This window comes from Festucalex cinctus, chromosome 3, assembly GCF_051991245.1.
Source record: "Festucalex cinctus isolate MCC-2025b chromosome 3, RoL_Fcin_1.0, whole genome shotgun sequence".
Classification (NCBI taxonomy): Eukaryota; Metazoa; Chordata; class Actinopteri; order Syngnathiformes; family Syngnathidae; genus Festucalex; species Festucalex cinctus.
In genome coordinates this window covers 26038045-26060937 of record NC_135413.1, presented here as the reverse complement: position 1 = coordinate 26060937, position 22893 = coordinate 26038045, and the positions used below count along the sequence as shown (strand labels likewise).

Sequence of the window (22893 nt, the reverse complement as noted above, 5' to 3'; positions counted from 1 at the left end):
CTTCTATTTGCTGCTAAATCTCTGGAGCAAAGTTAAGGCAAGTGACTTGATAGACTCATTTAAACAATTAATCGCTCAGATTCAGCAAAGTCACTAGATTAAGTTAAATATCTCCAGGGTTAAAAAAAAAAAAAAAAAAAAAAAAAAAAAAGGCACAAGCCCTTTCTTGTTTTATTCATGCACTTAAAACATTGAGAGACTGACCGTTTGTGTAAATCACACAAGTTCAAACATAAAAGAAGTAAAAAAAAAACTGCCACCAAACAGCAGATGGCAATTTTGTCTTGTGGGCTAAATAAAATAAAATAAATAAAACTGAAGAAATACCCTCTGCTACTCACTCACCCACAGCAATGTCCTGAGGCAATGTTCTAAATATTCCTGACATGACCTCAGATCACTTGTGTTCACCACAGATTGGAGCGAAAAAAAACAACAACAAAAAACAGCTACCGGTAATTGTAAAATAAGTAAAGAGGATGTGATGATACAGATTGATGGGTGTAGTACTAAGATGGTTTGGGAAGCTGACTGACCAGCATCGGCATACTAGAGTGGATACTCTTTCATGTTGCCTGTAATGATATGTTAATCCATCCATTTTAGGGTCATGAATGGGCTCGAGTCTATACAATCTGATTTGAAGCTGCTTATCCACAACACGGTACCAGCTTAGCTTTATTCGTCTTTCTTTGTACTGCGGGAAATCATGAAAACAAGACACAATAAATACAACAACGTTAGCATGGAAACGAGTGCAGTATCCGACAGGAGACAAGGGGCAGCATGAAAATGGAGCACTGCAGCTATTTAAGAGACTGCGGAGTAGAATTACGATTATGTGCGTACAGTGCGTGCCTACCTGACTATTTCCTTTGTGATGCGAGGAAGTCCCTGGGATGTTGAGCGAGTGGCTCCTCGTAACAGCGGCCCCAGTCGAAGCCCTCCTCGGTTGCGCTCGGGCCGACCCGGACGCCTTCCCCTCAAGCGGGGGACTGCTACTCCTACGTTTCCCTTCAGTCTCCAGCACCGCGTCCCAGGGGTCCCCAGCGGAAAGGCCCTGCACCTCATCCGGATTGTCGCCCGGTGGCGCGCCCGCATCCTCGTTGTCGGGTTTGCGCTTGGTCAGCGGGTCCAGATCCAGCCAGTCGAAGCGGCTGATGCACGTGGATTCCGTCGCCGCCGGGTTGGGCGCCAGGGAGGCAGGGCACGCCGGAGCGGAATCTAGGTCAGTGCAGGTCGACTTGCCGTTCTTCAAGTATTCCGAGGTGCTGGCAATCTTATCAAAGAGCTTTGCCATTTCGGGGTCCACGGCAGGCGGCGGTGGGTACACCATGGTGGTGGCGGCGGTGGCGGCAGGTTGTATGGGAGTGAAGGCCAAGAAAGATGTCTGCTGGGCAGGCAGAGGCATAAAGGGCGACATGGCTGGAGTGAAGCCATTCTGAAACGTCCCTGGCTTGGGGTACGGAGCGGAAGGGAACATCGGCGCTGGTTGATGGGTGGGCGTGGACTGGGTGGAACTCGACGGAGTGGACAGGATGGGTGTCCATTGGGAACCCTGGAAAGGGGATGAGCTACACGTACGGCCACCAGGGTAGGATGCGCTGAGGTCAAAGCCCAGCAACGATGACGGGCGCAATACTTTGCTGTTGGCCCCAAAGTTTTCATCTAGCAGGAGCTTCTCCAACTCCTCGTTGGTCAGCTTGTCCACATCGATGTCCCTGAACTTGTTGGCCTCTGGCTGCTTCTTGGTCTCGGGGAACACGATGAGGTCCTTTTCTGGTCTCTTGGCGGCGGGCAAACGTGGAGAAGCAGCGGAAGCAGGAGCAATGCTTGCAGACTTGGGCTTGTTTGACTTGGGGGAGGACGCACTAGTGGGAGATGAGGAAAAAGTGTGCCTCTTGTCCCTCTGGAGCTTTGCTAAAGCTTCCTCTTCCATGCGAAGGGCTTCCTCTTTACCCACAAGCCCCTTTGGCTGGGGGACATCCAGCTTAAACCCATTACCTCTCGATATCTGGGCCATGGCGTCAACTGGGAGGTGCCATGAGCGTGACGGCTTTTTACAGCAGCACAGCGACGCAAAGCCTCATTTACCTACAGCAGAAAGATACAGTAAAAATGTGACAGAAAAAAACATTAACGTTTTATGCAACTTATTTACTTCTCAAACTCTTTCAACCAAGTATCTCCTTATAAAAAATTATTTCTTTCTGGCAATATCACGGTATTCGAATTAGAGCTCTAAAATGACCTTTAATGAAATATTTGGGTAAATAAAAACATTTCTTTCCATAAACTAAGTATAGAATAATTAGTACAGAACAAACATGTATCAGGTTAAGTTTAAATAAATAAATGTTAACATACTTATTCTAAGTAAGCTACAGTGTCCCTTTACAGGTGAGATATTTTTAATACAGACAGACTACTCGTGTTGTTCTTGGAGCTAACTAGTACCCGCTGGAATTTATTTATTTTTTGTATTTTTCATTTTTTTAAGGTACCCAGAAGGGGGGGGGGGGGGGGATTGGATTAAATTACCATCAAAGAGGCAGCTTGTTTAAACCGTTATCCCCATTAAGGAACGAACATTTACGACGCTAGCAAATGTTGATTTCTTTTTAGGGTTCGGTCAAGGTCGCAACTCGCAACCTTTGCTAAATGTTCGTCAGAACTTAAGTACGCCTAATGTATTGTTTTTTTGTTGTTGCAAGGAAATGTTGATTTTGAACGTGTCCAAATTTCCTTGCGACAAGACAAACCGAAACCGTTGTCAAACCTTTAGCAAATCCTGACGTAAAATCAACATTCGCTAGCGTCGCAAATGCTCGTCCCTTAGTGGGATACGGGTTTCACTCAACTGTGCAAGCAGCCAATCATATTGTGCATTGCTTCAATGCCTCATCAACAAAAAATATAGTGAATAGAAAAGGCAAATTAAAACATGTAATTTCAATTAATGTTTAAAACCATTTAAAGATAAAATGCAAATGTGTTAAACTTAGAACAACCAAACAATGGAACTCTACTTAAGGTCATCCTTCTGCGTGCCACGAGTAATAATCATACTTTGAGAATTAACGTCACCAAAAAAAAAAAAAAAAAGTATAATCAGGCATTTGTTACCACAACGTGATGGAGCGAGAAGTGGGTTGTGACGAAGCAAGCAGCTGAGCTAACTACATAGTATACAAACACCCTACGTCAAACATTTACACAAGGTGTTCACTTTACACAATGCTGACTTTTAAAGTAGCCACGTGGAGGACGAGATAAGTCGATTCGATGAGCAAATTAGTCATGTACTTCCAATTTCCAGTTAGCTATGACCAACTTTTTTTGTGACCTTTGGCCTTGACCGAGAGCTTGAGAGACAGACGTCATGCATTTGACTTGAGTCCATCTGTTTGTACTGTTGAAAACCAAATGAAGATGAAGACCTCTAAATTAGCTTCTTGCGCTAGCCGATAGCTAGCTAACTGCGGGATGTTTCACTGCCAGGAGTGAACCAGTGAATTCGGAGACAGGAAGTGTCATTATTATTTCTAAATGTGAAAAAGAATATTGCAATTACTTCTACTATAGGGGTGTTAAAAAAAAATCGATTCGGCGATATATCGCGATACTACATCGCGCGATTCTCGAATCGATTCAATAAAAAAAAAAATCTATTTTTTTTTTTTTTTTTTATAAAGAGCTCAGAATTGTTCAATCGGTATTCGGATTCAACGTCTTATCATCATTGCCTTTTTTTTTTTTTTTTTTTTTGTGAATCGATTTTTAAACGTCCATTTTTAATGGAAAAATATTCAACAAAACGTCTGACTTCAGGTTAGGATTCACACCTTGAGCATGGAAGAATGTTATATGAACGGAACATTAAGCCTTAATATTTTATTTTAATGCTGTTCAAACATGAAACAGATTACAACCTCTATAAGATAAATAAATAATACATTTTCATATAAATCTTACACTCTACAAGCTTACTGATTAGTATTTTCTAAATTTGAATGAAAAAAAAAATCGCAACAATCGACTTATAAATTCGTATCGGGATTAATCGGTATCGAATCGAATCGTGACCTGTGAATCGTGATACGAATCGAATCGTCAGGTACTAGGCAATTCACACCCCTATTCTACTATATTCTATTTTTTCATCCCCCCCCCCCCTACGTTACACAATGTATTGTATACCTTTTTATATCAATTAAATTATGTTCATAAAATTCATGATGAATGTGATGTTAACCTCATAGCCAGCATGATTAACGTGACAAGTGGTTCACTTCAATGAGCACGTGCCAAACAACTTCCCGCGACCACCTCGACCTGCTAACAAAAAAAAAACGGACACTGCACACTCCTCAAAGCTGTCACTCAAATCTCACCACCACAGGGTTGAGTGAGTTCCTTCCCTCGCCAGGCACTCCGAAACGACCCCCTCCCCCTTCCCCACCGCTCCCCTCCCCTCCCATTGTGGTGGAGGAGGCTGGCTAGGACCGGAGCTGGCCTCACACCATTGTGCGCCTCAAGAATTTGGCATACTAAGCAACCTGAGGGGTCTTGCTCTCGCCTCTCTCCGAGCCACTCTTGCTCTCTTCTCCCTCTCTCCGGCTTGCCCTCGCTCTCTCAGAAACAAGATTGTGTTATCAGCTGTGCTAACACCAGCGGGGACTGACAACCAAACTGAAATAGTACAGAGTCATCATATTTTGCCCTCAATACTAGTCATGTGCCGCACTATGAGATAAAAATGGGCACATAAAATTCAAATTCGGAACCGCTAATCACGAATGACACCAGCATCAACTGGTTCATTCTGCGCATTTTGCTTTTTTTGTTGGGTTATTAGCAACCATTTACGATAAAAGCAACCACCATGCGATATCTCAAGATGGTAGTTCTTCTTACGGAATACGTGCACATGAGAACGTAGTCAGAAATTTATGTGTGAAGCAAACACACTCACGAATTATCAGAGGCACTGTCACTTGTTAGCAAAGTTAAGCTAGGCTCTTTGAATGTTTTTGCAGCTTTTGGGTGGTTAACTAACTTCTTTAATTAATCAACAAATAATTACCAAATTAATTGATAATTATTTTGGTGGGCGATTAACTGTTGAGACAACATTTAATATTGGCCAAATCCTCGACATTTCCGCTGCTAAACAGTAAATATTCTTCAATTTCTGTAGTCCTTCATCAAAGAAGACTTCTTTGTGTTAAATTAAAATAAACATTTGCAAAGAAAACACCACATTTTGTCTATTTGTCTAAGAACACTGAACCTATGCTAAGCTAACAAAAGCGCTCAAAAATCCGGACTCCAGATATGCGCATGTTCCGACGCAAGGAGAACCGTATATGGCTGCAGGATGCATGAAAGGGAAGAGAAAACGTGAATTGAGCCAAGACAAACTCCAGTACTGAGTGGCTTCCACTGCATTATGACAAAAAATAAAAAATAAAAAAAAAAGGGGGAGAGGGGGGGGGCGTTGTGGCGCTTTAAGACATTAAAACAACATTGGAGCTGTTGGCCACTGTGCTGTTTAAGTATTCACAAGGCAGCCGCGAATGCTCGCTAGAGTGGAAATAAATGGAGAATGCATGCAGAGGTCAAAATAAAAATAAAAATAAAAAAACTTTAAAAAAAAAAAAAAAACTCTTGGAAGCTACTCTGTTCATTCACTTCCTCCATGAATTGACAAAACCACACACAAGTGTTGTTGCTGCTGCTGCTTTCCCATCAGAGTTCAAAACTGCCAATGTTAGCAGTATGTTGGCTCAAAGTGCAAGGAGAACATCTTTAAAATGGAAAATATGTAACCGGGGCATAGACACGGGAATATGACAAAAACAAGACAACCATGAAACGCAGCAACACATTTCAAATTATTCACTGTAAACCTTACCCACTTGCAATTTATTCTGTCACAGAACTGAAACGTTTCACCAGAAAAAAACAACAACATGTTTTACTTATTTATTTAACCTTTATTTAGCCAAGGTCCTTGTGTTGTTGATGCCTGACAAAACAGGATGGTAAACTTCTCAAGATGATACACAGAAATCGCTTGATTGCTATTGGCTGAGCAACTAGATACAATAATTGTGCCCAATTAAAGACAGACAGTTGTCTGTAATATACTAGGCATGTTTTTAAAAAAAAAAAAAAAAAAAAAAAGCATCCCAGCATCACCTAATCTAAATTGGCTAATAGGAAAGTAGGATTTTTTTTATTTTTTTTTTATTTTTAAATGTGTTGTAAAGTAGCGACATTTATGCTAGCGTAAGTTGTTCGGTATTTAATGTTGAGGGTAATGTAAAATGAGTTTGAAATTATGTTAATTATTTGGGGGTGCATAGTTTGGGGTATATCAAAGGTTTAACACACCAAAGCATTTTTGTGAGGAATTCTTACTTGTTCCCTGCAAATAGGATGTGACGAAACAAAACAATTTGGAGCAAACAAAGCTAATGTTAATGTTAACTTTTAGGCTAATATTAACATATACAGTAAGGGTTAAATAGTCCAAAAACACCGCTCAAGTGTATCTAATTATGTTTACACATTGTTGACAGTGACAGACCATACAAGAAACAATATCAATGACATACAGACACAAATATATGCAATAACATCAATGAACATTTTGAAGTGGGAAGAAGCTTGATTCGGTGGGTAAACAATCTGCACTCACTCACCTGATTAGTACTTCACTCCCGTGCGAATTCTTGACATAGGGCACGAGCATTTAGCATAATGCTAGAACAACAAAACAAGTGAGCAAAACAATATTTTTTTAATACGCCGGTGACTTTTTAAATTGCCAACTCTTCCGTTTTCGAAGCGATTCGAACTTCCAACTTGAGTTGGCTGCTAAGTTAGCGGCTAACAAAACAGAGATTGAAAATCACGCTCAATTTAAAACACACGCTCAGTTCGAACTCGTTTACAACGACGCGATCAAGACGACGATGTAGTTGGCGTGAGTTAAATTTCATATTTGTAAAAGTAGTCGCGAGTAAAGCGCTTCGGTCCCTCAACAAGGAAGAAAAGCAGGTTTTTGTCAGACGGGAAGCGGTCGCTTCCAATCCAGAGGAGGAGCCGCGGTTTCGAGGCGATGGCGGACAAAACAAACCAAAAAAAAGTTTCGACACAAACATTTTAGCGAGGGGGGGGGAAATGTCACTTTCTCACCTTTTAGCGGTGCGGTGTTCGGAGCCATTTTTGTCCCGCAGCTGCATTTTTTTCCATCCACTTTGCACGGCGGAGACGTCAGTTCCTGTGGAGGCTGGACGAGGTTTTTGGAGGGGGCCGGGCTGGAGTATGGAGGGTTGATGGACCGCTTGAGGGCGTTCTAAGAGCGGCAAGCAGCGCCATCTTGTGGATAATTTAGTTTGACCGATGGCATAATCAAACGTATCCTCATTTCATGCACTTGGGTCACGTAAAAAAAATAAAATAAAGCACTGAGGTCACGTGGCTGAGGTACAATTAAATACAACAAAGAAAAATATACGATCATAGGTTTTCATTATTCGAGTGGGCACTTTCTTAAGTATTACTATATATTTGTGTATAAATGTTAACCATAGGTTGTAAATCGTTACAATAATTAATTATTTTATGTTTGTCAGTGTTTTATATGTCATATGTACACTACTTACCATGTTAATTTGTCATACACTATGTAAAAACTCAAAGATTTTTTTTCTCCAAAAAATGTGAAATTTATATATGTACAAATGTAGTAATTGATTTTATTTGTCTAATTCTCTGTATTTGTCAGTGTTTTACATGGCTTATATGTCTGAATTAAATTGTGTATCCACATAATTGTGGTTTTCATTTAACGAGATGTCATAAAACTCACATTAAAAACAAATGCACCTACTTACGAAGAATATATATATATATATATAATCAATACAAATAGGAATAAAAAGAAATATACACCAATAAACGGATTGAAAATAAAGCTGAAAGTGACTGTGACATCTGTACAAGCACTACTGTCCAAAAATATATATATATACTTTACAGTATAGTACAGTATCTATAATAGTTTACTGCCTCGTCAATTCAAGTTTATGGCATTTTTTTTATGGCTTTTTCATCCAAGTACTGTATATTGACAATGACGGGCCTGATAAGGAATAAAAACATGTTTGCGCAGTAATAGTATGTGGACACCTTTTTTTTCTTTCAAATATTACCCAGTAAAATGCGCCTTTCAGAAGAATAACATCTTAAATATTCACTCAAATTATTCAAATTATTTAAAAGTGGCGCAAAGCTCTGACTCCACCCGCTCGATGGTTGACAGAGCGCCACGTACGGTCTGCTTAATCAGCTCACCGGACAGCCTGATTGACGGGTGAGTAGTCCAATCAACACCCAGCGCGTCTGCACTCCAGCCATCCCGTCCAATGGGGTTCGTCATGGGAGGAGCGTCACCATGGTGACCTCCCCCGGCTAGTAGGTTGATGATGCCACGAGCGGCTTGTATTGGTAGGCAGCAGGTGGCGGCTGTAAACACACATAAGCTAAGCTAGCAAGAAGCTCGTTCAAGAGTCAAAAGTGCAGCTGGAAGTAAGTAAGTGTTATCAATGGGGCATCGTTGACCGTGACTGTGTTTTATTAGTACGATTTACGGTTTGAGCATGTTTTGGTACCTATTTTCTGGCAGAATCGCTTCACCAGCCAACAGACGGTTCGTTTCTCTGTAAACAGTTGACGTTTCACAGCGTTTGTAGCCAAAACTATCCTAACCATAATCATAATTATCTGATACTCACCATGTTGTATACATGATTTTGACCAACAAACAATATATATACGCTGCTTCACTTTTTAAAACATTTTGTTGTGGTACAAGATGAAATTTGAAAAATGAATCACAAAAAAATCTGCAACAACTCAACACCGCAATAAGACAAGATGAAAAACGTGGTATTGAAATGTTGGCAAATTTATTACGTGTAAAAATAAAACTCAGAACTCAAGTATTCTGGCAGCATGGTGAACATGTGTCTTGCACCTCTGCATCACAGTTTTGACGTTTGAGGTTTCACTTTCTAACCACATATGATGTTATGATCATGAATGTGAGCGCTTGTGTCTAAACATTTTTATATCCCAAAGCCGATGGGGATGGTGCGCGGTAAAGCGCTGTCCAATTGCGTTCTGGTTCTGCTGAGTCTGTGGCTGTGCATCTACTCACTGCCCATCGGTGTGGACCAGAGCAGCGAGAACACATCCCCCAAAGAGGATGAACTGAATGCACCGCAAACTGCAGTGAGTCACAAAATAGTTTTATAATCACTTCCCATACAATAGTAATGCAATCCATTTGGTTCATCATGTCCCAGGACACCGGGCTACACTATGACCGCTACCTCAGGGAGGTCATCGAATACCTGGAGAAAGACCCTCACTTTCGAGAGAAGCTAAAAAATGCCAACATTGATGACATCAAGGTAAAAGTACGGGGAGAAAAAAACAACATCTGTTGACACTCACACTTGTTGCGTTACTGAACTGTTGCGTCAACCTGCAGCAAGGCAAACTTGCCAAAGAGCTGGACTTTGTCCACAACAATCTGCGCAGCAAGCTGGATGAGCTGAAGAGGGAGGAGATGAACAGGCTGCGGATGCTCATCAAGGCCAAACACGACATAGAGACGGGAGATGGTAAGTTGGTGTCATTGCCACTTTCGGCTGATTGTTGCACAAGACGTGTTGTAACATACCTCGGCTGTTGAAATATCGGATGTGGCTTTAAAATTGAATACAGTGATGTGATGTCATACTTGGTGCACTGGTGCTACTTTGTTTTAAATCTGTTCGAGCTACAGCAAATTCTTCTTAACTCTTTGACCGCCAAAAACGTATAATAACGATGAGTAAAATCACGATGTATGCCGCCATAAACGTAAAATTACGTCACTAACGTTTTGTTGTTGTTTTTTTTTTTAAATCAAACAATATTGAAATGCTGCCTGGTCAATGTGTTGTGAAATCAAAAACACCCACTAACTATGGCCAGCAGATGGCAGCATTGTATCTCTGTTCAATGGGCTGCCGGTGTATGGAATTACAATACAATGAAACATGACTGAATCTGATGAAATTGAAATTTTTCAAGGATGACGTCAATGATCAAAGCCTTTGTCACATTAAATCTAATTCACAGATCGTCACTAAACACAAAAAAAAAAGTCACTGTTGTGGAGAAAATATATTGTTTCACAAAAAGCTTGTTTTCTCCTTATCTTTTCAATTTTCGCTCAATGTCACTCAAATGACCTATTTTCAAGTGGTGATTACTAAAAAACAAAATAAGGTAGAAACATACTTTCCCCAACATGAAAGAATGGAACGCGAACTTTCAATTGGGACCCACCATGTTTATGTAGTAAAAGCACACAATATTCCGTTTACCTCGAAAGATGAGTTAAAATGCTCAAAATCAGCTGGCACTGTCGAGTTGTTTTTTGGATAACGTGTGGCAGTCAAAGACTTAAATAAGAATACAGTATAACAAAGTATCCTGTCCCTGCAGGCTGGAAAGTTGACTACCAAGCCGTGCTGAAACAGTTTGAGCACCTCAACCAAGACAATCCGCACTCGTTTGAGCCAGACGACCTGGATCGCCTCATCAAATCCGTACGAAGCCTAAATAAATACGTTCCGTGCATGTCATATAATAAGATATACCGATCGGCATTGACAGGCTACGAAAGATCTTGAACACTTCGACAAGGACCGCCACGACGAGTACAAGCGCTACGAGATGATGAAGGAGCATGAGAGGCGGGAGAAGCTGAAGGCCATGTCGGAGGAGGAACGTAAGAAGGAGGAGGAACGGTACGAGGAGATGAGGAAGAAGCACGCCGACCACGCCAAAGTCAACCACCCGGTAGGTCAGCAGGAAAGAAGGGACCAAGTACGAATAGCTTTAGCAGATGTCTAAGATGACGCCAGTTTGTGTTCATAGGGAAGCGAGGACCAGCTGAAGGAGGTGTGGCAGGAGTCCGACGGTCTCGACCCGAGCGACTTTGATCCAAAGACCTTCTTCAAAATGCATGGTCGATCCTGACACGTTTAGCGCAAATAACTCTTAATTGTTCATCAATACTCATATTTGGCATGTATACACAGACAACAATGGCGATGGCTTCTTTGACGAGAACGAGCTTGAGGCCCTCTTCACGAAAGAGGTATGACATCATCCCATCAAGTTTTGATTGACAGCACAAGACCAGAGCACATTGATAATGCTAATATTGCTATCAATTTAGATTAAGCTTTGCCCCAAAAAATGAACAAAAAAAAAAAAAAAGTAAAAAGCATCTTATTTCTTTATTTGGTTAAATTGTTTTCTATTGTATGTGCTAATTTTGGCTGCTTAAAAAAGTATAATTAAATATATTTTTGTATTTTTAATTCAAGAAAGTGAACACTTTTTTTTTTATTATTATTTTTACAATATTTCTTTATGATTCAGATAAAAAGAAAAAGATCATGAAATTGAAAGGGTTTGCTCAAATAATGCTGTGTTTTTGCTCAAATAATAATTATTTCTTTATTTATTTATATTTTTATCACAAGTAAAAAACATTAATCACAATAATGTTTTTAAGTTTTTCTTTATGTTGTGGAAAATCGAAAGAGTCTGCATTAAAGCACTACATGATGCTCAGTGCATGTTATTGCCCGGTACTTACTTTTTCCAAGCTAGCTGTTTTCAAAATGTTTTATTGAATGAATGAGTTAGTTATATAAAAATGTTTTTCAATTATTTTTTTCATACACACGTAATTGCTAACAGTAATTTTGGAAAACATAATCGTGATATCGCCTGAATGTTGTATGTCCTGTGTTGAAGCTTGAGAAGGTCTACAACCCCAAAAACGAAGAAGACGACATGGTGGCGATGGAGGAGGAGAGGCTGCGCATGAGAGAGCACGTCATGACTGAGGTAGTATGATTCATAATTCAGATACTCAGTGCAACTTGAAAATATTTATAGCGCTCCGGTTTTCCACATTTGGTTATGTTATAGCCTCATACCAAAATGTATTGAATGGTTCCCCCCCTGTAACATAATTAAATGTAGAAACCGAAGCACTGTTTTAAGTTTAAGTGATGAAGGGTATTTTTTGTGATGCGTTCAGGTGGACACCAACAAAGACAGACTGGTGTCACTCGAAGAATTCCTGGCCGCCATGAAGAGACCGGAATCCCAACAAAAGGAGGAATGGGAGGTCAGAATTCCTTCACCAAGCCAATCAGAAGACATATTGATGAAGACAACACAGTGGTTCTCAAATTTTTGTGCCATTTTTATTTTTTATTTTTTTTGACTGAACGAATGCGCGGCTCCCAGACCTTGGAGCAGCAAAAGTCCCCTTTCACCGAGGAGGAGCTGACAGCGTACGAGCAGCAGCTGGCCCAGGAGGGCAAGATGATCATGGAACGGGCGGCGGCGCTGCAGAAGCAGCGCGAGGAGCTCCAAAAGCAGCAAGAGGCACTCAATGCTCAGAAGAACGACATTCAGCAGGTCCTGAAACGCAACATCCCCCAATCAAGGAAACGCCATCCGACTTCATGTTTGATTCATTCAGCTTTTTTTTTCTTCTTCCTTTCTCTATTTAAGGCCATGGATGAACTTGAGAGGAGAAAAGCCCAATCTAAGAATGACGTCAAAGGTGAGTCAAGTGATGTCCCTTCAAAAAAGTTTGCATTGCTTCTAGATGCCACGAGATGGTGGCAAATCACCAACAGTTCAGTATAATTCTTTGCCACTAGATGGCGCCAAACCAATACTTAATGTTTTTGTTTAAAATGGTGAAATGTTTTTTTTTATGCCATGTGGACAGGATCTAATTGTGGCCCATGTGCTTGTTACAATGTGATGATTGATCTTCCATTTATTGCAGAGTCTGGAGCCACGGGAGCTGCAGGTGAACAGGCGCTAAACGGACATCCGTCGCAAACGCCCCCTGTGCTTTGACACTCTTGACGGGTCCCTTCAGGGAACATGTGTGTGTGTGTGTGTGTTTGTCGCCATTTCAACTTTGTGTGCGATCTGCTTTTGGTGTTTATTTGTTTTCAGTACCACTGGTAGGGTTGCAAAGGAGTGGAATTTTAAGGTGGGGAAACCATTTTATATAGTATATAAATATATTTAATTTCCCTATAAGGAGCCACCCTTTCATTTGGTATATTCCTGATTTATTCTCATAAATAAAAGTTTCCAGCTTTGGGAATTCCTGGAATTTTGTAACTCTAGATGAACGTGGGCCAAAAACGGATGTTTCTTGGCACTGTAAATTGTTGCCACTTAAACTCAAGGGTAAATGATTTATAGTATTTATTAATTTAAATCTACAGCTACTGGTGTCATGATAACTGCATACCTGAAGATATTTACTTTTCGTGTAATTTATTTACTGAATGAATGAATTTTGGAATGATTCCTTTGTGGTTTGTCACGTATGAACGCATCTTTTCCTCCATCACGTCACACTTCTGAGCCACATTTTAGAACCATCTTGTTATGAGTGGCAATAAAGCGAATGACCTAGCAAGTTTTCAGTGTGTCTTTTTTTTTTTTGGTTTCTTGTAAAATATAAATTGATTAGCAATCGTTCTGTTGAGTCTTACCTCCTCTTGTGTGATGCCAGTATTCTTCAAGAAAACGAAGCCCGCTTCTTTAAAAGCCACTTTTAAAACTCTGCCCAGTAGATGGAGCTCTACGCCGGAAATATCCTCTACAGTACCGAGGCTGGCCACGCTAAAGTCTACAACCCGGATGCTCATCGTTTCAAATTAAAACGTTTGAAAATAAAAGGAAAAATAGAACAGCCTCCAAGTAACTCCCAAAAAGCAAAACTTGGCCCAAAATGAACTACGGTATGTTGGCTGCACAGTTATTTGGAAAGTTTACAGTCACGTGGTCACGTCCCTCCTTCCAATCAGAAGCAGGGCGGTGATGTCATCGCTACCAGCTCACCCTTGGGCGCTCTGAACGCTAACATTAAGGCAATAGGAAAATAAATAAACCATCATGATAGTTGAATGACAGTTTACTTACAGACTTCAATTAGTATTCCGTTCACAATGACAACTTGACAAAATACTATTCCAAATAAGTGTGGCATGAAGTAAACAGTAAATCATACGTCAGTACACAATGGAAACAAATATGACCAAACTACCATCTGTAAACAAACATATGCATTCCTTAAACTCTGAACTTAGACAATCGCAGTTTATTTAAAAACCTACGTATCCCATTATAGATTTTTTTTTTTTTTCGCCATTAAAATTGCAAGACATTAACTCATTGACTGCCATTGACGGAAAAAGACGTCAAATAATGCATTTTTGCTGGGCTGGCAGTGAATGTGTTAAACACAATGTGCCAATATATTTTGTGATTATATTGCAGCATCCTTTTTTCCTTTTTTCTTTTTTTAAGGCAAATTTTGCTTGAAAACCCGTCAATTTTGGTTACATCTCATCTTAACTCATTGATTGCCATTGACGGAAAAAGACGTCAAATAAGGGATTTTTGCTGGGCTGGCAGTGAATGTGTTAATGGCCTGGCCCTTTTCTAGTTTTCCAATTTCCAAATTCTAGTTTCTGATCGTAAAGTAGCGTATTAGCCCATCCCAGTGGCACATTTAATTAATTAATTATTTTCCGTTTTTTCTTTTGGAAAAAGAACTCTCAGATAAAACACTGAAACATATTTCAAATTTGGGAGCAAAACATCTAAAACAGCATCACCGACTTTGAGTTTTAACACAAGGTTCAAACAGAATTATTTGCGAAGGAATTTTACCATCTGTCTGAAAGTGAGGAAACATCTTCATGTTCCCAGACAAATCTGGTCAATTGGAAGGTTTACTTTTGTAGCAGAGAACGGAAGTGATCTTTCGTTAGTGTCCACTCGAACTCGGATCCTCACTGACATTGAAGAGTATCCAATGGAACCAAAAAACTGTCTGAATGAAGCCGCTGGTTGGCGACCATCACACCCGCCAGTAGGTGTCCTTTAAGCGCTCGAAGACAAAGGCACGGGACTGCACCGGTGGGTACTTGTCAGATCCGTCGATGCAGCGGATCACAGTCTCATTGTCGGGGTGGACGAAGAAAGCCAGAGACTCGCGGGTGCTGCTGCAGTCCCCGGCAGGGGGCAGCAAAACTTTGTGGACCTGATGGTGAAGGGCACATATGAATAACAAGCTTTTCTCGTGATGTATCGCCACCGTCCCTCCTATTTACTACACAGTAAATTGCGTAGAGTAAATTTTACTCTTTTATATATATATATATATATATATATATATATATATATATAATTTTTATTTATTTAAAAAAAAAAAAAAAGGACTATCTGGTCCCAGTCTAAACTTTACACTTGGAAGGGAGTAAAATATTATACATTGTTTTTGTTTTGTTTTTTTTTAGTAAAATTTATTCCACGAAATTTACTGTTTAGCTGCATTTCTGCCTCAAGTTCCAGTCATTTTAAGAAATATTTTAAATCATGAATAAATCAACACCATTCCAGAAGTATATCATTGTAAGGGATATTTAGTATTGGAGAAAAAACTAATTAATGAAGCCCTTCAGAAATGTTATTCTAATTTGTACAAGTCAGAATATTGTGCCCATTGGGATGGTATGGGCAACTTTTTCAAATATAAAACACCAACTTCCCTGAAAATGAATAAGAATGAGACAATGGAGATAGATGTTTTGTAAATAAAAGTTATTACTGCCACTAAAAAGCTCTTTCCATTGGGAAAACTATATATATATATATACTTTTTTTTTTCTCAAAACATTAATTTTCCCTGAAAAGGTACACTGTTGCTTCCTCGAATACTACCGCTTTTTACCTGGAAATAAACTTTTTTTTTTTCCTAAAAAAAATATACTAAACACGGCTAACCTCCTAAATTTCCTAGATGTTTGAGTTTGCTGTACTTGTTTCGAAAATACTCACCACCGAGACAAAGTGGTCGCTGGTCCAACGCTGCATTGTGTCGGCGATGTTGATGAGAACAGCTCCGGGCACGCAGGGAGGACAGATGAACTCGCCGGAACGACGGCGCACCTGAACACACACACGCGTTAGTCAATGACATGTAGAATACAACATAATCGTTTTCGTTTCCATACTTGGAGACCCTCTGCGCTCTGGAACAGCAAGGAGATGCTCCCGTAGTCGGAATGCTCTCCGCATCGCATCTGACCCTCCTCAGCTTGCTCGCTGTTCACCGGCGGGTAGTACAGCGAACGTAGCGTCGTGCAGTTCTCATCGGCTACGATGATGGAACAATTTTAGACAACAGACTTAGCTTCTCTGTTAAAGTGTTTGCCAACCTTTACATTATTAATACATCAAATCCTGTTTTATAGCAATGCAGATCCTCTGGCTAAATCAGCAAAGTAGTGTGCATAAGAAACTACGTCCTACTTCCAATGAAGCGGTGTGCGTTCAGGAAAATATCAGGGTCCACATCCAGACTGTGGGCCATCACCCTCAAAATGCGCAGGCTCAGCTCTTTGCAGCGGTAAAAAAAAGCAGTCTGGGTCTCCCGGAATCCCGGGGCCACCTCGGACGTGGGCCATTTCTATGGAGGAATACAAATGACAACGAGTCACTAATTTTAGTTTGTCTGCCAGGATGATGCAAAGGATGCGATAAAAGAAGAATGTACTTTCGCCCTGTCACACACAACAAAATGCTTACTGTGTCAGGATGCAGCGAAGTCACGTTATATGCTTCTTTTAGATCTCCTGGTTTTTCTGGATTTAACCTGAATTAAAACAAAAAAAAAGTGCTCATTGGTTTAAAGGAAACCAAAAAAAAAAAAAATCATATATTTATGCACTTGGTCAACTAGAACGGTACAAAATCTCGAGTGTGCTAAATTAAACAACATCCAGAAATATGATCAGGCAATGACACGGCCACCACATCAGCTACTATGCTCTAGTCTCCCAAATAGTCATAACACATTACTCGCGTTCTAAAAACTTTACAGCGGCTCCCAATCAGCTGTAGATTATATTAGTTCTGCTACTGGTCTATAAAATCACCGAATGGTTTGGATCCTGAATAGATTAATTTAAAGAATTGCTGATTGAATGTAAATCAAGGTTCCACTATCACAATAGTGGCCGAGGGTGACGGTATTGTATAAAACAATTATGGATAGCTGATAATATACAATAAGAGTGCCATAAGTTATCAGTAACAAGGGCATTGTTCTATTTTGATCACATCTTTTGTTAACGGTGTGTCTGGCAAGTGGATAAGCATAAAAAATAAAAAAAATAAAAAAAACTTGAGTCGAGTGCAATCGTTACAACACAACAAAACAAACAAGCAGTTTAAAAAACAAACCCAAAACACCTTTCAGTCTGTAGGGGAATCCATCCGTGGTTGAGATCGTGTGGGAAGGTTTTCCTGTTGAACGGCTGCTTGAGATGATCTGGCTGCAGGAAGAACCTTCTGGAAGCATCCATGACATGATCAACCTACATGGAAATACTCAAATGTATGTATTTCGCCTAATTGCAAATGCCAACAATCACAACAATTGCACTAAAAGAAAAAGAAAAAACATACAGGTATGCAACAAATATGACACAACACACTTGCATAATTTAACATAATTATAGATTCAAACATCCAAGAGAGGACAATTCTGGAAGTTTCATTTATAAGCATACGTTTTAACAACCATGGAATGAACGTTGTCAGCAAGATGAATTCTTGAGTGAATCCCAATTTTCAATCTGATCTGGCTTGTGAGGTTAATAAAATGGACGTGGACATCTTAACTGTAGCGATATCGCCTACTTTCTGCAATGTTTTTCTTTTTATTGCTACAATTTGTGTTGAGTGTCACCTCCTCCTGAGTGATGCCAGTATTCTTCAAGAAAACGAAGCCCACTTCCGTAAAAGCCACGTCTAACTCCTTGCTCAGTTGTTGGAGATCTGCGTTGGAAATATCCTCGACGCCGAGGCTGGCCACGCTAAAGTCTACCACCGGGATGCTCATCGTTTCGAATTACAATTAAAACGTTTAAAAACAAAACAGGAAAAAAAGAACAGTCTCGAAATAGACCGAAAAGAGCTGAACTTTGCCCAAAATGAACTTCAGTATGTGGGAAGCACTGTTATTTGGAAGGTTTCCAGTCACGTGGTCCCCTCCATCCAATCAGAAGCGGGGCAGTGACGTTTTCTGCTGTCCGCTCACCTTTGGATGACAACGCACTGAACAAGCATGCAGATTGATGTAAATTGATCGTTTTGCAACAGTAAACCTGGAACCATTATTTATCTATTTTGTCAAAGTTTTGGAATGATGTTAAGGAGTTAATTTTTGTTATACTACTAGTCATTGTGGAGCCCAGATATGATCTGGTTTTGAAAATTAATATTTCGCACCTTTAGCCGTGTGGTAAATCTTATGTTACTTTTAGGTAAATTCCATATACACAATGCGAAATTTAATATTTTTTTCCACGCCTCCTTATTTTTTAATCGAGTTTAAATCATATGCTGCCCATAAGAAAACTGAACTTAAGTTGATGTATTTGAGTGAAACTTTTCATGTAACCCCCGATAGACTTGAAAGTTTGTTTGAATCTTGAGTTGACTGCAAATTGTGTTTTGTAAAGCCGCGCTTGCATAATTTTTGCAGATTTTGATTTGTATGTTAAAATCATTAAAATTGACAAGAAACAAAAGTACATATACATCCATTTTCTTGACCACTTACTCCTTACAAGGGGGCTGCTGGAGCCTATCTCAGCTTGCTCTGGCCAGTAGGCGGGGTACACCCCGGACTGGTTGCCAGCCCATCGCAGGGCACATAGAGACAAACAACCATCCACACTCACAGGCACACCTAGAGACAATTCGGAGCGCCCAATTAACCTGCCATGCATGTCTTTGGAATGTGGGAGGAGACCGGAGTACCCGGAGAAGACCCACGTAGGCACGGGGAGAACATGCAAACTCCACGCAGGAAGGCCGGAGCCTGGACTCGAACCCGAGTCCTCAGAACTGTGAAGCGGACATGCTAACCTCTCGTGCCGCCCAGTACATATACAGTACATTGAAAATACTTTGTGAGTTATCTTTGGTTGACCTGAATTGAAAATGTGCCTTAGGTTATTTTCCTTTTCTTTTATTGTTTAATTTCTGGGTTGGGTTGATTTGTTGTTTGATTTTCTCAGACAGTGAATGTTAACAAGAAAAATTTGAATTGGTGTTTGATGTTCTATTACTGTGAATGTTAAAAAGCAGAGTTCCAAAAAAAGGGTTGGTCTCTGAAAAGACAAATAAAAAAAATGACAACGCACTAAACACGTGATGTAGACACAAACACATGTTTTAACTACGAATGTCTAGCTCGAGGTAGAAAAAGTGGAGCGTCTCCTTAGCTGGATGTGTTTTTTTGTTTTTTTTTGGCATCCAAGATGGACGGGGCCTGGCTGGGGCCCTAACGGCCGCATCCCTCACCAGAGGAGTCCCACTGGGTGAACTCATTTTTTTTTTTTTTTTTTTTTAAGTTATTTCCTAAATTATTATTCAATGCTTCTATTTGGGACAAATATATTTGTAATCACATCCTGTATTTGCGTTATTCAACAGCCGTGTTCAGCGTAGAGTGAATTCGCACCCCTAGCTGCATGACCCTTTGTGTGACCCTTTCCAGCCCATTTCTAAAATGTGAAGAAAAGGAAAGTTGACAAAGAGGGCCGTCAATTCCAGAACAAGTGAAAATTGGCATTTAAAAAAATAAAAAATACAAAACAATTGTCTGGATAATTTGCCAAGAGGCTCCAGCTGTTTTCAAGGATTTCAATATCAAGAGGCACTACCAGGCAAAACATATAAACTATAGCAAGGTGACAGGGAATTATAAGAAGGCCGTGAAAACTTAACAGGAAGCTGAATGGTTTCACACACATTCACAGCACCAAATCTGCCCCTCTTTGCAAGTAAAAAAAAAAAAAAAAAAAAAAAAAGATTGGACATCCCTGTCATAAAGCATTTAATGACAGTATTTATATTAGTAAGTTGTACAAGACAAGTGTAACATTTCCACATGATTCTCACAATTAAATAATTCAAATTAAATTCATACATTGCAATACTGTTATTAAAAAAAAAACAATTTCACATAAACATTTTTAACTCATTCAGTGCCATTGACGGCTATACACGTCAAAGTAGGGCTGTGCAATTAATCGAAATTCAATTATAATTAAAATTATTACACTCCACAATTACAAAGTCAGCATAATCATAACCTACAAAGACTATTGTGTTGTTTAAATTTATACATTTTCACCTGTTTTACATTTTAAAATAACTAATTTCATATTTGTTTTCATCCAAAAAGAAATTACATAAATATAGTGTTTCAATTAATTTTATTTGTCTTAATATTTTTTTTATTTGTTTTTTATATTTAAACATTTTCTTGTTTTGTACAAACAATAAAAAATATTGCCCTACTGCACACCGCAAATGCTGCACTCCAACTTTCACGTTTTTGCCAACATAAATAAATATAGATTATTATAAATTATGTTTGGTCCAAAGCTTAATTATAGTGTTTCTATTTTTTTTTTAATTTGGTCCTAATATTTTGAAACGCTTAAACATTTTCTTGTTTTGTGCCAAAACATAAATAACCGTTTGAATAATCGTGATTTCAACTATTGCCAAAGTGATGATTTGATGATTTTATTTTATTTTTTTTCCCCATAATCGAGCAGCCCTACGTCAAAGATCCATTTTTATTGGGCTGGCAGTGAATGAGTTAAAAGGGAATTTAAAAAACGAGTATTAGTTATGATTACATTCAATATAAATAGCATTAGGAATGAAAATAAATTTATTTTCTAATTAAATAACTTCTTTTTTTTAAACCTATACCAGTTTAACTTTGAAATATTTTTTACACTTAAGCCATTATTTGTCATCACATTCTCCAAATTTTAAAACATTTTTACACTTTAACCATTTTTATTTCATTATCTCATTCTCTGAACTGTTTATCCTCGCGGTGTGCAAATTCACCGGGGGATCGTATCACCCACAAAAAATGAGGGAACACTTTGGCTCAAAAGTTGTCTGCATGCTGGTGAGAAATGTCCTGTGCAGGCGCCATATTGACCTGAATTTTCATTGCGTCGTTTTTTTGTGGCAGTCAAATGAACGAGGCCGCTCGAAGACGGCGTTACAGCCGCCCATAGGAGTCAGTTCATCGCTTGATGAGGTACGCGTCCGACCGCACCGGGGGGTACTTGTCGGATCCGTCGATACAGCTGACCACCGCCTCATTATCCGGTTGGACGAAGAAAGCCAGAGACTGGCGGGTGCTGCTGCGGTCGCCGGCAGGGGGAAGCAAAACTCTGTGGAGCTGATGGGCAAACATGAACGACAAGCTTTGTCTCATGATATTTAAATTATGTCATTTCAAAACAGATATTGCCATGCAGTTTTGTTTTGCAACATATACTTTTCCTTCAAAAATATACAAATTCCTTCTAAAATGCATAACCTTTTCTAAAATGACTTTTTTTTTCCTGAAAATGTACACCCTATTTTTCTAAAAATAAATAAATAAATAAATAAATAAATAAATAAATACATAAATAAATAAACAAATAAGTAAATAAATAAATAAATGAATGAATAAATAAATAAATAAATAAATAAAAATAAAGAGAGAATATATTTCCCACAATAATATTCCTCCAAAAATATAAATTTTTTCTTGAAAATGTACACCCTATTTTTCTATAAATAAATAAATAAATAGATAAATAAATAAGTAAATATAATGTAAAAAAAAATACTTTTCCCACAATAATATATGAATTCCTCCAAAAATATATAACATTTTCTAAAATGTCTTTTTTCTTGAAAATGTGGACTCTAATTTGCAAAAAAATAAAAAAATAAAACACATTAAATTAAAATAAAATAACTAAAAAATAAGATATTTTACTTTGAAATTAACTTCCCTTTCCCACTCAGAAATCTAATAAATATATTTGATCTTAAAGTTCCAGCATATTTGCGTTTTATGTACTTTGTTTTTATAATGCTCACCGCAGAGCACCATCTTCTCTTTCACCGGTAGAGTCTTCGCTGACCTTGGATCAGCTTTCACACATGTTGTGGTTTCCAGAAGAGTAGATCGGCTTGCATTCTGCCCATTGCTATTCAAGCAATTTCTGCCTCGATTCTGCTCAGGTAACACCACTGGTTGCTAGCACGTTATCGATCTGATGACTACTGTGCACCGCCCAGCCTCGCTCACCCAGCAGAGCGGCCCACGCCAGCCGCATTCCAAGAACCAGACGACCAACCCCATTCTGCGTATTGACAGCAGTTTCATTGTAGCCATAATACAGCCTTATCATGTAGCCTTGACTGTTACAACAAATGTCCAAACGGAATTCGAGACAGACAATATTTAGATTCAAACGGGAACAGCAATACATGTTATCAATGCAGGTGTATAAACAAGAGTTAGCCTTGGCAAAGTCAGCAAGTAATCATATACAACTCCAGCTTTGGGTAATTAGTGATGTTGTTGTTGTTGTTGTGATATTGTGAATTACTGTTGTCTCTCAATCGCTGCCAATTCCTCAGCTCCTTTCACGATTCGTGTTTTTAGTTGACCAGAGTTATCTTTAGTTTGAATAAAAAATAATGTTGGTATGTTTTGGGAATATAATATAATATAATTGTCAATTTTACAGACAGGATGACAGAAGATTTTAACCCTTAAATACTAAGGGAAAAAGGCAGAACAGTCACTCT

At 39.2% G+C, this 22893-nt stretch overlaps 3 protein-coding genes across 6 annotated transcripts in view; 1 reads left to right on the top strand and 2 right to left on the bottom strand.

The window, feature by feature from the left end:
* Nucleotides 1-7335, bottom strand: part of pik3c2a (phosphatidylinositol-4-phosphate 3-kinase, catalytic subunit type 2 alpha) — a 31874-nt gene extending 24539 nt beyond the window's left edge. The window contains exons 1-2 of one of the 2 annotated variants that reach the window (XM_077517115.1): nucleotides 7207-7335; nucleotides 863-2094 (exon numbers count right to left, since the gene is read on the bottom strand). In XM_077517115.1, the coding sequence (XP_077373241.1) occupies nucleotides 863-2023 (1161 nt within the window). In that variant the 5' untranslated portion in view covers nucleotides 2024-2094; nucleotides 7207-7335. Of the gene's footprint in view, nucleotides 1-862; nucleotides 2095-6710; nucleotides 7125-7206 lie in introns of those variants that run through there. The other variant, XM_077517116.1, reaches the window with a different exon arrangement.
* LOC144016246 (nucleobindin-2-like) lies at nucleotides 16-13603 on the top strand. 3 transcript variants are annotated; one of them, XM_077517120.1, is made up of 13 exons: nucleotides 16-37; nucleotides 9154-9306; nucleotides 9381-9488; nucleotides 9569-9701; nucleotides 10573-10676; nucleotides 10744-10929; nucleotides 11008-11098; nucleotides 11172-11230; nucleotides 11899-11991; nucleotides 12188-12277; nucleotides 12400-12573; nucleotides 12670-12721; nucleotides 12953-13603. In XM_077517120.1, the coding sequence occupies exons 2-13, from the start codon at nucleotides 9157-9159 to the stop codon at nucleotides 13024-13026; spliced, it is 1314 nt and encodes a 437-aa protein (XP_077373246.1). In that variant the 5' UTR covers nucleotides 16-37; nucleotides 9154-9156; the 3' UTR covers nucleotides 13027-13603. The 3 variants fall into 3 exon arrangements, with proteins under 3 accessions (XP_077373246.1, XP_077373243.1, XP_077373245.1); XM_077517117.1 differs by lacking the exon at nucleotides 16-37 and adding an exon at nucleotides 8450-8601; XM_077517119.1 differs by lacking the exon at nucleotides 16-37 and adding an exon at nucleotides 8473-8605.
* Nucleotides 13604-14085: 482 nt separating this feature from the next.
* Nucleotides 14086-18253, bottom strand: LOC144016751 (uncharacterized). Its single transcript, XM_077518072.1, has 7 exons — nucleotides 17948-18253; nucleotides 17449-17573; nucleotides 16783-16849; nucleotides 16507-16663; nucleotides 16209-16351; nucleotides 16033-16143; nucleotides 14086-15235 (listed from the first exon to the last, which is right to left on the bottom strand). Exons 1-7 carry the CDS (start codon nucleotides 18098-18100, stop codon nucleotides 15053-15055), a joined length of 939 nt encoding a protein of 312 aa, XP_077374198.1. The 5' UTR covers nucleotides 18101-18253; the 3' UTR covers nucleotides 14086-15052.
* Nucleotides 18254-22893: the final 4640 nt, after the last annotated feature.

Excerpts from the sequence above, each read along its gene's own strand:
- LOC144016246 (XM_077517120.1), top strand. The coding sequence starts at position 9,157 with ATGGGGATGGTGCGCGGTAAAGCGCTGTCCAATTGCGTTCTGGTTCTG. Across the intron at positions 9,489-9,568 it reads CCAACATTGATGACATCAAG|CAAGGCAAACTTGCCAAAGA; the intron begins GTAAAAGTACGG and ends GTCAACCTGCAG. Across the intron at positions 12,574-12,669 it reads AGAAGAACGACATTCAGCAG|GCCATGGATGAACTTGAGAG; the intron begins GTCCTGAAACGC and ends TCTCTATTTAAG.
- LOC144016751 (XM_077518072.1), bottom strand. The coding sequence starts at position 18,100 with ATGAGCATCCCGGTGGTAGACTTTAGCGTGGCCAGCCTCGGCGTCGAG. Across the intron at positions 16,850-17,448 it reads ATTCCCCTACAGACTGAAAG|GTTAAATCCAGAAAAACCAG; the intron begins GTGTTTTGGGTT and ends GTTTTAATTCAG. Across the intron at positions 16,144-16,208 it reads AGAGCGCAGAGGGTCTCCAA|GTGCGCCGTCGTTCCGGCGA; the intron begins GTATGGAAACGA and ends GTGTGTGTTCAG.